General features: G+C 38.5%; 1 protein-coding gene across 4 annotated transcripts; it reads left to right on the top strand.

The window, feature by feature from the left end:
- Positions 1-1589: 1589 nt before the first annotated feature.
- LOC129432610 (cystine/glutamate transporter) lies at positions 1590-13392 on the top strand. Of its 4 annotated transcripts, none has more exons than XM_055191108.2 (13): positions 1590-1805; positions 1897-1963; positions 4813-5074; positions 5311-5437; positions 5520-5635; positions 8671-8796; positions 9649-9748; positions 9832-10081; positions 10170-10273; positions 10386-10482; positions 10565-10714; positions 10803-10980; positions 11670-13392. In XM_055191108.2, exons 3-13 carry the CDS (start codon positions 4834-4836, stop codon positions 11732-11734), a joined length of 1554 nt encoding a protein of 517 aa, XP_055047083.2. In that variant the 5' UTR covers positions 1590-1805; positions 1897-1963; positions 4813-4833; the 3' UTR covers positions 11735-13392. The 4 variants fall into 4 exon arrangements, with proteins under 4 accessions (XP_055047083.2, XP_055047081.2, XP_055047084.2 ...); XM_055191106.2 differs by having other exon boundaries at positions 1591-1805; positions 4764-5074; positions 11670-13391; XM_055191109.2 differs by lacking the exon at positions 1590-1805 and having other exon boundaries at positions 1812-1963; positions 4764-5074; positions 9832-9876; positions 9958-10081; positions 11670-13391.
- The last annotated feature ends 286 nt before the right edge of the window (positions 13393-13678 follow it).

Here is a 13678-nt window from a genome sequence, read left to right as displayed (position 1 = left end):
TCACATGTCGCGTCTAACAACAACGCGTGTTAAAACAAGGCGTTTCTTACTTTCTAAAGTGCTCGGAAGCGGAAGTTGCGCTCCGTGGCGTCACCCGTTGCAACTTAGCCATGAGCCGCGCACTCCATGATTGCAAGGATAAAAAAAATTCCTCATCTGAGCCTTGCATCAATCATGTCATTGTCACCATGCGATTCGTTAATTTGGTCAGTACCTTGTAGTGTTAGTCCAGAAAAAATGTGTTTCTTCCAGATGGATACTCAGCTGTTACTCATAAGAGCTGCAGCGGCACATCAACAAGACCCAGCTTAAAATGGAGACACCGCATAGGGAGGCAGTATTAAACTACAGATAAGAAAAAGAGCCATCAAAGTGCCCAGGTTAAGAAAAGAGGAAAGATGAGGAGAAACATACAGAGGATAAAAGAATGTATAGACGGTTTCAGCAGTAACAACATAAACACGCAGCTTTCGTGGTCATCACGTAACTTCCGGTAAACTTTGCGAAGAATGAGTAACAACAACATCCTTTAAAAGTAGTTTATTTATATAACAAGCAAAATAAACAACACGTAGGTTACATAGGAGTATATGAGTTTTTGACTAACCTACACCCACAGGAATATGCCAGTCGCCAGCTAAGCTAAGCTGCTGTCGAATAACAAAACTAGTCTATACCAGCTACACAATCAAAACTCATCACGTATTTTTGAAGGAGGGACTTCGTGGAACAGGGAGGACATCAGCCCGTTTTTGGGACCGTGAAAACAGTGATTTAGACATTAGTAAATTACGGGTATGTATTGTTTCATAGAAACACCTATAGCTCAATGCTAGAAAACAGCACAACAAAAAATTTACCCTAGAGTCAACTATTAAAGAGGACATTTCATAAGACTTTTTTAAGATGTTAAATACATCTTTGGTGTCCCCAGAGTACATATGTGAAGTTTTAGCTTAAATACTACATAGATAATTTATTATTTCATGTTAAAATTGTCACTTTGTATGTGTGAGCAAAAATGTGCTATTTTTGGGTGTGTCCTTTAAAATGCAATTGTGCTGATCTCTTCTTACAAATAAAAAAAAAACTTTTGAGAGGGGCTTTTACTCAGCTGAATCAATGCGGCATTGGCGAAAAACATATGACATTATTAAATTATTGTACACTAACAATAAATTTGCTGTTAAAATAATCAGCAACATACATACAGATTTTTTCCCAGAGTCGCGGACTGAGACAATAGAGAAAAGGACAACACGTGGAACGGAACCAGGACCGGAAAATAACCAAAACACTGTATAACATTGGACAAAATACATGAATCTATTTACCTTTTAAGTATTACTACATACTTAAAGATATAATCTAACCTTTTTTAATGTGTATTTGTAAAAAATTTAAAGATCCTTTTTACCATGCCAACAAAAACATTTTAAATCTTGAGAGAGAGAGAGAGAGAGAGAGACCAGGCAGCCCCTTACAAGTAACAGTTTATTGTTAAGCTTCTGCATAACTCATTTGGGATTAATAGTAATGAGTAGTAATCTATGTGGTCACTGGTAGACTTTTTGTTAAATTTTTTACTAAACTTTGAAGTTTTTTATGTTAATGTTTATTGGAAATGAACTTTGCAGCTGCTTCAATAAGAGGGGGTCTTAATGGAGGATTCCTGTGTCCAGCTGAGCACACACAAACACAGCAGGGACACAGACTATAACACACACACACACACACACACTGTAACACACAGCACAGTGCCACATGGCTTTGACCCTCTAAACAGCTTTAATTTCTTGTGTTGGGTAAGACTGCTAGCATTGTTTCTTGTCCGAGTCTTGGGTTGGATGTATAAGTTTCCTGGGTTACTTTGCAACTTACTTTGTTACTTTGCAGCCAGAGAGGAGGTAAAAACAAGCAACAGACTCATCTCACCATTATAGACAATCATCACCTCTGATCAGTGAGTAGAAAAAAATATTGTTGCATAATTATAATTGCATTTTTAACAATTTTTCTTGCTTAGTGAGACAGACTTCTTTAAAGTGCTTATGGATATAAAGGTTTTATTTTCTTGAAATTAAAATTTAAGTGGCTTTGAAAAAAAATTCACATTGGGGAGAACTTGATGTATGTGAGCAATTGCATATACAGTATAACCAGAATGTCCAAAGTTCTGTGATAAAAGTATTTTTGTGTAATATAAATCTACAAATGTTATCATCAGAATACCAATTTGGTTAATACTTTACAATACTATACTTTACATTATATTTGTTAACATTAGGCTAAATGGATTTAATATGTAGGACAGGATGTGTTCATTTTTTACACATTGTTTTGTGGTATGCCATTTAACGCATATTGATTTTGTGTTCAAATAAATAAAAGGGACAACACAAGATGTGTTAAAACAACACAAGATGGTGCGTTCCAAAAATAACACAGAGATGTGTCTAGTTAAGGACAACACATTAAATGGGGGTATCTAAAACCAGGACTAGGCCTTAGTTTAATTAGGAAATATAACTAGTTTTAACAAACATGCCTTACTACAACCATTACTTGTGTGCATTTTGAGGCAAAACAAATGGTACTGGTGTATTTTAAGATGTCAGTGTCAGTGCAAGTTGTTTTCAGTTTGGAGAGCTCTTACAGTAGATTTTTTTAGTCTAGGACTAGTCTAATCCCTGTCCGGGAAACCAACTGTATTTAACCGTTTTAAAAAGTTTACTTATTGATGTATGCCTATTAACACTCTGGCCGGGGACTACAGCTGGAAATTAGCCGTACAGGCTAAAGCTGCTCTTTTTATTAAAAGGGACTGTCCACGTTATTATAAACTAATAAAACTAAACTAAACTAAACTAAACTAAATAATAAACAACATTTATTAGTATTAGTTCAAGCTAGTACACTGCATTAACTAATGTTAACAGTTTTTGAAATTAAAAATGGATTAGTAAATGCTGAAAATAAAATAAGGATAATAAATGCTCTTCAAATGAAAAATTTAAATGGATTTCAGACCTGTTTTTTATGTCTTATGCCCCCCTTCCAAACAACAACAAAATCTGACCTTTCATACAAAGGAGTCCGTCATAGATTTGCATATTGGATTTGTGACCTAAAAAACCCTTAAAACAATGCAGAATCTAAAATATTTCTTATTTATTTAATATCATAATGGCCAGGTTTCACAGACAAGGCATACATCTAGTTGCAGTCTAAAATTCTTTGAGCTGTCTTAACTGATAAAGGTTTGCCCTGACATATCTTAAAATATATCAGTCTCAAGATGCACACCTGCCATCTTTATTCTATATTTATAAGCGCTACTTAAAGGGACACTCCACTTTTTTGAAAGTATGCTCATTTTCCTGCTCCCCTAGAGTTAAACATTTGATTTTTACAGTTTTGGAATCCATTTAGCTGATCTCCAGGTCTGGCAGTACCACTTTTAGCATAGCTTAACAATCCATTTAATCTGATTAGACCATTAGCATCACGCTAAAAAATAACCAAAGAGTTTCGATATTCGATATAAAACTTGACTCTTCTGTAGTTATATTGTGTACTAACACCAACAGAAAATGAAAAGTTACAATTTTCTAGGCCGATATGACTACAAACTATAGACCGTTTCATCGGACGAACATGCGGTGATACAATATGCGTCAGGTCTGAAACGGTTTCAGTTTTTTAATGGTCTTAGCACCCTGCTGAAAAAAAACAATAAAACCATTACAGAAAAATCGAATGGTTTCCATTAAAATACCAATAGGAACCATTAGCTTTTACCATTAAAACCACTACACTGTAGTGTGTTTTGGGCCATATTCCATTAGAAACAATACATAGAACCAATATAACCAATACATACCATTAGAGACCAACAAAAACCAATACACTGTATTGTGGGCCATATTCCATTAGAACCAATATAGTTCAACCATTAGAATTTTCTGTAATGGTTTTATTGTTTTTTTTAGCAGGGTAGTTGCTAAACTGAACCCTTAACCAAATCCCTAGTTAAAAAGAACAAATGTTTTGGTTATCTAAATACACAAATATACTATGTTTAAAGCACTTTGTTGTTATTTATTCTAAGGGGTGTTTACCGGAAGTTTCGTGTTGATCACAAAACTGCTTGCTTATGTTGTAATTACTGAAACCGTGTATACTCCCATTCTGGCGTGGTAATCAAGGACTTTGCTGCTGTAACATGGCTGCAGCAGGCGCAATGAAATTACGCAGCGCCCGAAAATAGTCCACTTGGTAACTTTTAATAGCTTTAATGGATTGTGCTAATGTGCTAAAAGTTGTACAGCCAGATGGAGATCAGCTGAATGGATTCCAAAACCGTAAAAATCAAATGTTTAACTCTAGGGGAGATTGAAAATGAGCCTATTTTCAAAAAAGTGGAGTGTCTCTTTAAATGTCGTAATTTAACTAAGACCTAATCCTGGCTTTACCTAAGCCAGTGGTTCTCAAACTAGAAGGTGGGGCTCTCTTGGGGCCAGGGGGGCAATTAGGCTACTAACCAACAGCACTACAATTGGATCATTAATTATGTTTTGTTTTATTTAAATTCAAAGTTTGAGATTGTTTTATGACATGAATGTTTTTTTTTGGGGGGGGGGGGGGGCACTAAGGGATGCACCCTAGACAAACCAAAAAGTTTGAGAACCACTGATTAAAGCGTTGGGGCCAATGTTTCTTTGTTTTACATGTTTCTAAATCATAAGCTTCTCTATTGACAGATTTTAAGTCATTGTGGAGCTCATGCAAATGTGTGTATGCTCTGTGAAGAACTGAATATACCGCTGAAGAATGGAGGTCTCCAGACGAGAGCCCAAAGCTGAGCAGTTGACAGATGAAGGGACAGAGAAGACAAAAGATGAAGCGGTTCATCTGAGGAGGAGTATAGGTCTGCTGCCGTCCATTTCTTTTATCATTGGCACTGTGATTGGCAGTGGGATCTTCATCGCTCCTAAAGGTGTTTTGATGAATTCAGGCAGTGTTGGGGTCTCTCTTATTGTCTGGATTCTGTGTGGGGTTCTCTCTCTGTTTGGTGAGTGATGTCTTCGGTGCTTGTACCCACACTCTTAGAAAAAAATACAAACGCTCTCATGTTAGTGTGAGCAGATATTGGTGCCAAACCTATACATGATAGAGGGTACATATTGGGACCTTTTTAAATGGTACTGCCCTAGTGACAGCTTTTGTACTGTGTGTAAATATTCAACTATTGTAAAATTCACTTCTTAATATGCTACCACTTCTGAGGTCTCTGGTGTTCTTGTCTAGGTTCTCTGTGTTATGCTGAACTGGGCACAAGCTTTACAAAGTCAGGGGGTCACTACACCTACCTGCTGGAGACCCTGGGTCCTCTGCCTGCCTTCCTGCGGCTTTGGACTGAATACCTATTAATCAGGTGTGCGTGCACTGTCTTTGCATTTTGTTGTGTTGGCTGAATTTGTTATGTGAAACCACACACTTACTACATTTGGTTTCAGACCTGCGGTGACTTCTTATGTATCTTTAGCATTCGGACGTTATGCAGTTGAGCCATTTTTCATTCCTTGTGCGGCTCCGACCGTTCTGGTCAAACTCGTCAGCATCTTGGCAGTCTGTAAGTTGATTTTTCTGAAAAATGCATTAGTAAGGTTGGACTTTGAGAGTCTACACACTGTAAAACCCGACAATTCAGAGTACTTAAACATTAAGTGGAAACTGATGACCTATTCAAACGTTTTAAAGGTGCAGTGTGTAATTTTTAGAAGGATCTCTTGACAGAAATGATAAATAATATATAAAACTATATTATCAGTGGTGTATTAAGACCTTTCATAATGAGCCGTTATGTGTTTACTACCTTAAAATTAGACGTTTTTATCTACATATACTGTACAGAGCGCCCCTTGCATGGAAGTCGCCATTTTGTGCCACCATGCTTGTACAGAAGCCCTTAAAGGAATAGTCTACTCATTTTCAATATTAAACTATGTCACTACCCCAACCAAGAAGAGTTGATACATCCCTCCACCATCTGTGTGCGTGCACGCAAGCGCCGGAGCGCGCTGCGACGCTTCGATAGCATTTAGCTTAGCCCCATTCATTCAATGGTACCATTTAGAGACAAAGTTAGAAGTGACCAAACACAACAACGTTCTTCCCATTCAAGACGAGCAGCCACACGAGCAAGCCTGGTGGTACAAAACAAAACGTAGCGCTTTTCTAAGCGGATTTAAAAGAGGAACTATATTTTATGGCATAATAGCACTTTTGGGAGTACTTCGACTCGCCTGAAAAGTCTGCTCCCCTTCTCACTCTCATAATGGGAGAGGGAGGGTGTTACTGTGCAGAGTCGAAGTACTCCCAAAAGTGCTATTACGCGATAAAATATAGGTCCTCCTCTAAATTCGCTCAGAAAAGCGCCACGTTTTATTTTGGTACCATTGAATGAATGGGGCCAAGCCAAATGCCATCGAAGCATCGCAGCGCGCTCCAGCGCCCACGCGCACGCACACAGATGACAGAGGGATGCATCAACAGTTCTTAGTTAAGGTAATACAATATTTTAATATTGAAAATGAGTAGACTATTCCTTTAATGGACAAAATGGGCTACCGTAGCTTCTCTATGTGATAAAAACGTGGAATGAGCCGTTGGTTGCAATTCACCAGCACCTCTAGATGCTCCTAAAATGTACACACTGCACCTTAAAGCAAATAATATTTTTAAATTACAATTAATCGAAAAGTTTATACTTCATTGTATTTAATATTAAAGTACACTATACTTAAAAACCAAGTATAGCAGTGTTGAAGTAGTGTTTAGTGGGGGAAATAAGTATTGAACGTGTCAACATTTTTTCCAATGAGGTTATTCACATAAAGATTTCACCAGACATCAGTATTACCTCAAGAAATAGAATTCAACGCAATAAAGTCCATAAATAAAGTTATGTGCAATAAAGTTGAATAACACAGGAAAAAGTATTGAAGACATTAAGAAAAAGCTATTTACCAAAGCAAGGAACCAGCTGAAATCCACAAGTATTTAGAAAGTAATTATATTCCTATCTGTGCAAATTATTACCAGCTGGGTTAGTAAATTGATGAGCTATAAAAAGGCTTTTCATTACCAAGGTGTCACATAAGAAACATCTCCTGATGGGTAAAAGCAAAGGTCACTCCCAAGACCTTTGCCACCTTGTTGTTGCGAAAAAACATATTGATGGAGTCAAATACAGATGAATTTCAAAACTTCTGAATCTTCCTGTAAGCACCATTGGGGCCGTTATACGCAAGTGGAAGCATACGTTCAAGATTCATGTCGATTTCACACAGTTTTCATTTTAATTTAACGTTAAACTAAAGTAAACTTGCAGTGCCAGACTCTTTCTTAGCTTAACCCTTTCCCCGCCATTGACAAGGCATCTTGTCAATTAAGAGAAAACATTAAAAAAAAAAAAACCGTGTTTCTGAAGAAGTTTTATGTTAATCTGCAATACTGTGATTATCTGATTACCGCACATACACAATTTATGAAAAAAAACTGACGCTAAAACATTATTTACTAATTTTAAACTCTACGTATGTTTTGAAAATCGTTCGGAATCTGATCTCGAACAAAATTCCTCTACAAAAAAGCAATATTTCAGCTTTTTGCTAAAAAAAGTATTTTTAAAGAAAAATACCCATATTTATGAGTTTATAATCAGAGAAAAAATATAGATATGATGGAAATTTCCCGTTTTGTTTGTTTGTTTATTGTTTGTTTAAAAGCAGATGGTCTGTTCTTTCATTTGATATATTTGTATGTTTATGTATTTTTAGAAAACATTTTCCTGGAAGGCATTTTGTGAAAATCACAAAAAATGCTGACGGGCAACTTTTCAAAAAATGGCTGGTGGTGAATGAGTTAAGTGCAGATTGAATGCCATAAACCTTATTACAACCATAGATATGTATAAACGCTGGATGTGTACCATCGGAGTCTCTAACGTCATCACCTGGCGGCCATCTTGCCGCGGGCAGCTCGCTCGCGCGTAGCGGTGGGGTTTGATGGTGCAGGTACTTTTAAATGACATTAACTTGCTCAATTTTCTAGCAATTTTCAAACGGTTTGGTTACCTACAAACATTATTAACATGGCTATAATTATGGATGCTTTAACATGATTCATAAAAAAATGTATAAGTATGCAGTGTCATAGATACATCTTTGACGTTCATAACAAACCAAAGCGTTTGAAAATCTGTAAAAATTGAGCAAGTTATGGTCATAAGTGCCTGCGCCATTGGAGCACGGTGCTGCGGGTGGGCGGGCTGCCTGTGGTGGGATGGCCGCCAAAATGTGGACGTTCCACTCAATTGGCCAGCAGCGCGGGCGAGACATCTAGCCTTTATGCATATCTATGATTACAACCACCAGACATTTGTAATTATTTGCAGTGTTTGTTAAAATGAGGTTGTTTTTTTTTAAATGACTCCGCGTTTGGAAGTTATAAATAAAATTTTTGAGTTACCAAAGTTATTTTATTGATTTTATTTGAGTTTTGTGAAAACTGTGAAATCATTGAACACACATTAAACCCTTTAAGTTGAATAAACTTTTTTCATTGGTTTGAGTAGAACTTGATGCAAACTTTTTTATTATCCAGCATTCGTGGTGATAGTGAACTGCTGGAGTGTGTCTTTAACTGCTCGTACGCAGGTGTTGCTCACGGTCATCAAGCTGTTCGCTTTGATTCTGATCATCATTCCAGGAATCATGGCTTTGGTTAATGGTAAGAATCATATTGAATCATACTGTTGAATCTACTGCAGTACGTTACTGCAGTACGCACCTGAAAGATGATCTTGTGTAGCTCAGTGGTGGAGCATTGCGTTAGCAGTGGAAAAGGTCATGGGTTGAACCCAGGGAACTACCAAATGCATAATTGTAAATGGTTTAATCCATTTACTTTATCAGTATGTGTGTAGCTTGGGTTTAAACCATAGACTGTAAAAAATATGGATGTAGTGTTAGTGACGTCACCCATAGGTTTGTGAAGAGTTTTTTTGAAGCCAATAGTAGGCAGTGCCTGCCGTCGCCATCTGGGCCACGCTTTGCTCACGGATAACCGAAAATGGGTAAAGAGGCGGGACATTGGAGAAGTTTAGGTGGATGGTCGCTGAAACCATGCCAAGCTTGATTTTAGTGACATCAGTGCTGTTCAACCATCACTCAAGTGGCCACCCCCTTAATTATGCAGAAGTTTAAGGTATTTAAACGGATGAGTTACAAAAAAATTACCCCCACTCACAGTTGACATGAAGGGCAAAATATGCTATAAAAACCAAAATCGCTTTTTGTACCAGGCTATAAACATATTATTTTCTACTGTAAAGTTGGGCATTTTAACATGGGGGTCTATGGGAATTGACTCCTTTTTGGATCCGGCCTCTGGTGGCCAGTCGGTGAATTGCATTTTTCGTATTGGCTTCATTAGAGAGATCAGAAAGTTGCCCCTCGGTTTAAACATATGATATTTGCATTGCTTACCTAATGCTTCACCCACTGAGCCATAAGAACTCAATTCAGGTTCTCTGCTTTCATAAGCAGGAAAATAACTTGATGTTTTCATTATTTGTTACAGGCAAAACTGCCAATTTCCAGGATGCATTTGACTCTGAATCTTTATCGGTGACCAAACTTCCACTTGCTTTTTATTCTGGACTATATGCATATAGTGGATGGTTGGTATGAACTGTGACATATTTAAATCCAGATGAAGGGGTTTAAACTATCTATTACTTTAACATTTTATTTTTGTTCACAGGTTTTATTTAAACTTCATAACCGAAGAGGTCATTAACCCCAACAGGTATTTAAAACTGCTTTGTAGCATAATATTAATTATTCTTAAAAGTCATGAAACTTACTCAAATGTTTTTGTTTTTGTTAGAACTCTTCCATTAGCCATCATTTTCTCCATTGTTACGGTTACTGTGTTTTACGTGCTGGTGAATGTGGCTTACTACACCATGATGACAGCAGATGAGCTCCTGATGTCAGATGCTGTGGCAGTGGTCAGTGGTGGATCGCAGACACTGGGGTTTCACTAAAGATTTGTTTGGGGGTGTATATGTGATGATTATGTAAATGCATTTCTTGCAGACATTTGCTGGGCGTGCTCTGCAGGGTTTGGCACCGGCCATGCCCGTACTGGTCGCACTTTCTTGTCTTGGAGCTGTAAATGGGGGATTTTTTGGATCAACCAGGTAAAGATCCCAGGGGATGTCGCCAATATACAAAACTTTAATTTCTCTTGGAATTCTTTTGCAATTCCCAGAAGTAAGTTTTCTTGGTAAGTAGCTTATTTCATTTCTTTAGGATGATATTTGTGGGAGCCAGAGAGGGTCACATGCCAGGCATCTTCTCCATGATCCATATTCGCCGACAGACACCGCTACCTGCTATATTGTTTCTGGTACAATCACATGCATTCACCCAATTATCCACCCGTGTCCCATCCTCTGTGTCTTATCAGATCTTTCTCTTGATGTTTGCAGTATCCTCTGGTGGTTATTATGATAGCAAGAGGAGAGATCTATGAACTGATCAATTTTGCCTCTTTCTCACGTTGGTTTTTCATCGCACTGGCAACCCTGGGGATGCTCATCCACCGATACAGATTCCCAGAACATCCAAGACCATTTAAGGTTCATTAATAGGACTGAATAAATTAATTATTCATATTTAAACTAAGTTTACATGATTCTTAAATCTTGGAACTGAATATGTGTTTAGGTTCCTCTGGTTATCGCCGTGATCTTCACCCTGGTGTGTTTCTTCATTGTGGGTTTGTCGTTGTATTCTGATCCCTGGAATACGGGATTGAGCTGTGGCCTAACCCTAGCAGTTGTACCAATGTATTACCTTACAATGAAGACATCTTTTATTCCTAACCGCTGGAAGAAAACCTTCAGTGAGTGTTTGTTGTTGTTAGCACTATAAATGAATGCAATGCACTTAAATGCATTGACTAATGGGTTAACTTCATATTATTCATATTAGAGTTAAAGGGATAGTTCCCAAAAATTAAAATTCTCAATTTTCTTATCGTCATATATGAATTTCTTTTTTCTGATGAACACAATGAAGATATTTTGATAAATGATGGTAATCGTATTTGTATTCTAAGGAAGTCAATGGTTACAATCAGCTGTGTGTTTGCCATCATTTATCAAAATATCTTCTTTTGTGTTCATCAGGTAAAAATATTTTTTTTTGTGTGTGAACTTATTAATATGTGTAAAAACTAAAGATGCACTGATATTAAATTTTTCCACCGATTATTTAGACAAATTTTCAGAATGTTATTAATTTATATAATGGCAATTAATATTGAATGTGATGTTTCTTTACATTTTCTATACACAGAATTCAAATTCATTGCATTGTCCTGTTCTCTGTTGATTGACAGGATATATCACCCATGACTATTGGCTGTTTTTAAATTACCAACCGATAGCGGAGTATAAAAAATGCTTTTATCGTCCGATACCGATTAGTGGCCAATATATCAGTGCATCTTATGCTTTTATAGTATAAATATTTTGGCATCAGCCGGCAAGGCTCGAGTCACTGACCTAAACTGACTTTTTTCTTCTCTAGATTATTTTATGCTACAGCTGCAAATCCTTCTGGAGGTGACACCGCAAGAAGTTCAAACCTACTGATGGAGTCACCCAACAACAACCATATGCTAAAATGACTCCAAAAAATGTCAAGACTTTAAAGAAAAGTGCAGAATATCAAATACTTGTGTATCAAACTTTTATATTCAAAGACTGATTATATCATCAGAATATTGGGGTGGTTTCCCAGACAGGGATTAGTTTAAACCAGAACTAGGCCTTAATTTAATCAGAAAATATAACTAGTTTAACAAACATGCCTTACTAAAAACATTACTGGCGTGCATTTTGAGGCAAAACAAAGGGCACTGATGTATTTAAAGAGTAACTAAACCCCTGCTCAGAGCCTGACTCCACCCACTGGCAATATTTGAAAAATGCAAGAAAAGTGGGCAGACACCAACGGAGATAGAGGGGACAAAGGCCCTGTCCCAAATGGCAGACTCCGGACTTATGGTCCTCCTCAGAGTCCACACTTTAATGACATCATGTAGTCCAGACTTTAGGGACCCTTGATGCAAGTCCACGTGGGTGCACCGGAGTCGTATTTTGGGACAGACTCGAGCGTCACGCCGGAAATAGGAGGAGAAGTTGCCCGTCAGTTTGAACTCCCTTCCATCGTCTGATTGGTCTGATTACTCTTTCGCAAGGACTTCTGGGTTGGTAAAGTGCGCGAAGCCTGCTGCAGTGCGGGCTTTGCCGAAGACCGCATCAAGGGGGCAAAGGCGGTGCTGATGAGCACACTTCGAAGCGTAAAAATGAGAGATGGGACACCCTACGGACTCGTAGACTAAGCGTGCACGCGCTATTTAAGGCCACGAGACCGAAAGTCCACATGAAGTGCGCCATTTGGGACAGGGCCGAACTACCAAGTGTGTGGTGAGATCGTAACAAGGGCGTGGTGAGCTTAAACCTGCTAATGTAGGATCGTCCCGCTTACAACACGCGGTACCGCAACATCCAACAGGAAAATTCAACTGCAGTAGCCACAGTTCAACCTGAAGAGGGCAGCACTCAGACATTTTTACACCATATATCATAGCATTGAAACACTTTATACTAGGGTTGCTCGACCGCATATGTCATCGAGGATCTCACATTTCAGTTAAAATACATTCGAAAATTAAGATTTATTTCTTTTGGGGGACAAGTTGGGTGTTTTGCACTTGGGGCCCTGTTTTCGGATTGTTTGTGGTGAGGTGGAGCGGATTTGACTGAAGTTTGGACGTGTGGTGCTGGCCCCGGAATTTTCGGGTGTTTCTTGTGTCACCTCCCACCTCTATAATGGCTGTGTAGGTGCACGGGAACAATCCTTCCTAAAATTGGACTTTCGTTTGCGGGGACGTGGGGCTCGCCGAGTGCTCAGGGGTGTTCAACGATATGCTCACACAAAAATCGCAAGAGATGCTTTCCAACAGGTTTTATCGTAGTTTTTGCCAACAACAATTGTCAAAGGCGGATTATCGCCACCAACTGGGCTGGAGTGTCTATTATTCAAGCTCTCAGCGGAAGAATATACTGGTGTGATGCGTTTGGAAAAATAGGTCCACAAGTTTACAACGATTGCTAAAACAGCTGTTGGAAAGCGTCGTTTGCAGCAATTTTTGTGTGAGCATACCAGTGAGCGCCCCTGACCACTCGCTGGGTTTCGCGTCTTTGCAGGCGAAAGTTTAATGCATTTTGGAAGGGATTGTTCCAGTGCACCTGTGCACCCATGTAGAGGTGGGAGGTGAAACAACAAACACCCAAAAGTTCTCGGGGCAGCCGCATGTGTCCGGGTTTCAGTCAAAACCGTTCTATTTCATCGTGAACGGTCTGAAGACGGGGCTTTGAGTGTAAAATACCCAACTTGTCCTTTAAGACATACAACCATTGTAGTTTCATTCTTACCTTGAAATGTAACAATTGCTTTTCTGAAATTGAACCCGAAATATTAAACCTTGATGACGTATGCGGTCAAGCAACGCGACTTCCGGAGAGCGCACC

The sequence above is a fragment of the Misgurnus anguillicaudatus genome, chromosome 1 (genome assembly GCF_027580225.2).
Source record: "Misgurnus anguillicaudatus chromosome 1, ASM2758022v2, whole genome shotgun sequence".
Taxonomy (NCBI): Eukaryota; Metazoa; Chordata; class Actinopteri; order Cypriniformes; family Cobitidae; genus Misgurnus; species Misgurnus anguillicaudatus.
Note: the sequence above shows the minus strand (reverse complement) of the source record. Positions and strands in the feature narration are given on the sequence as shown.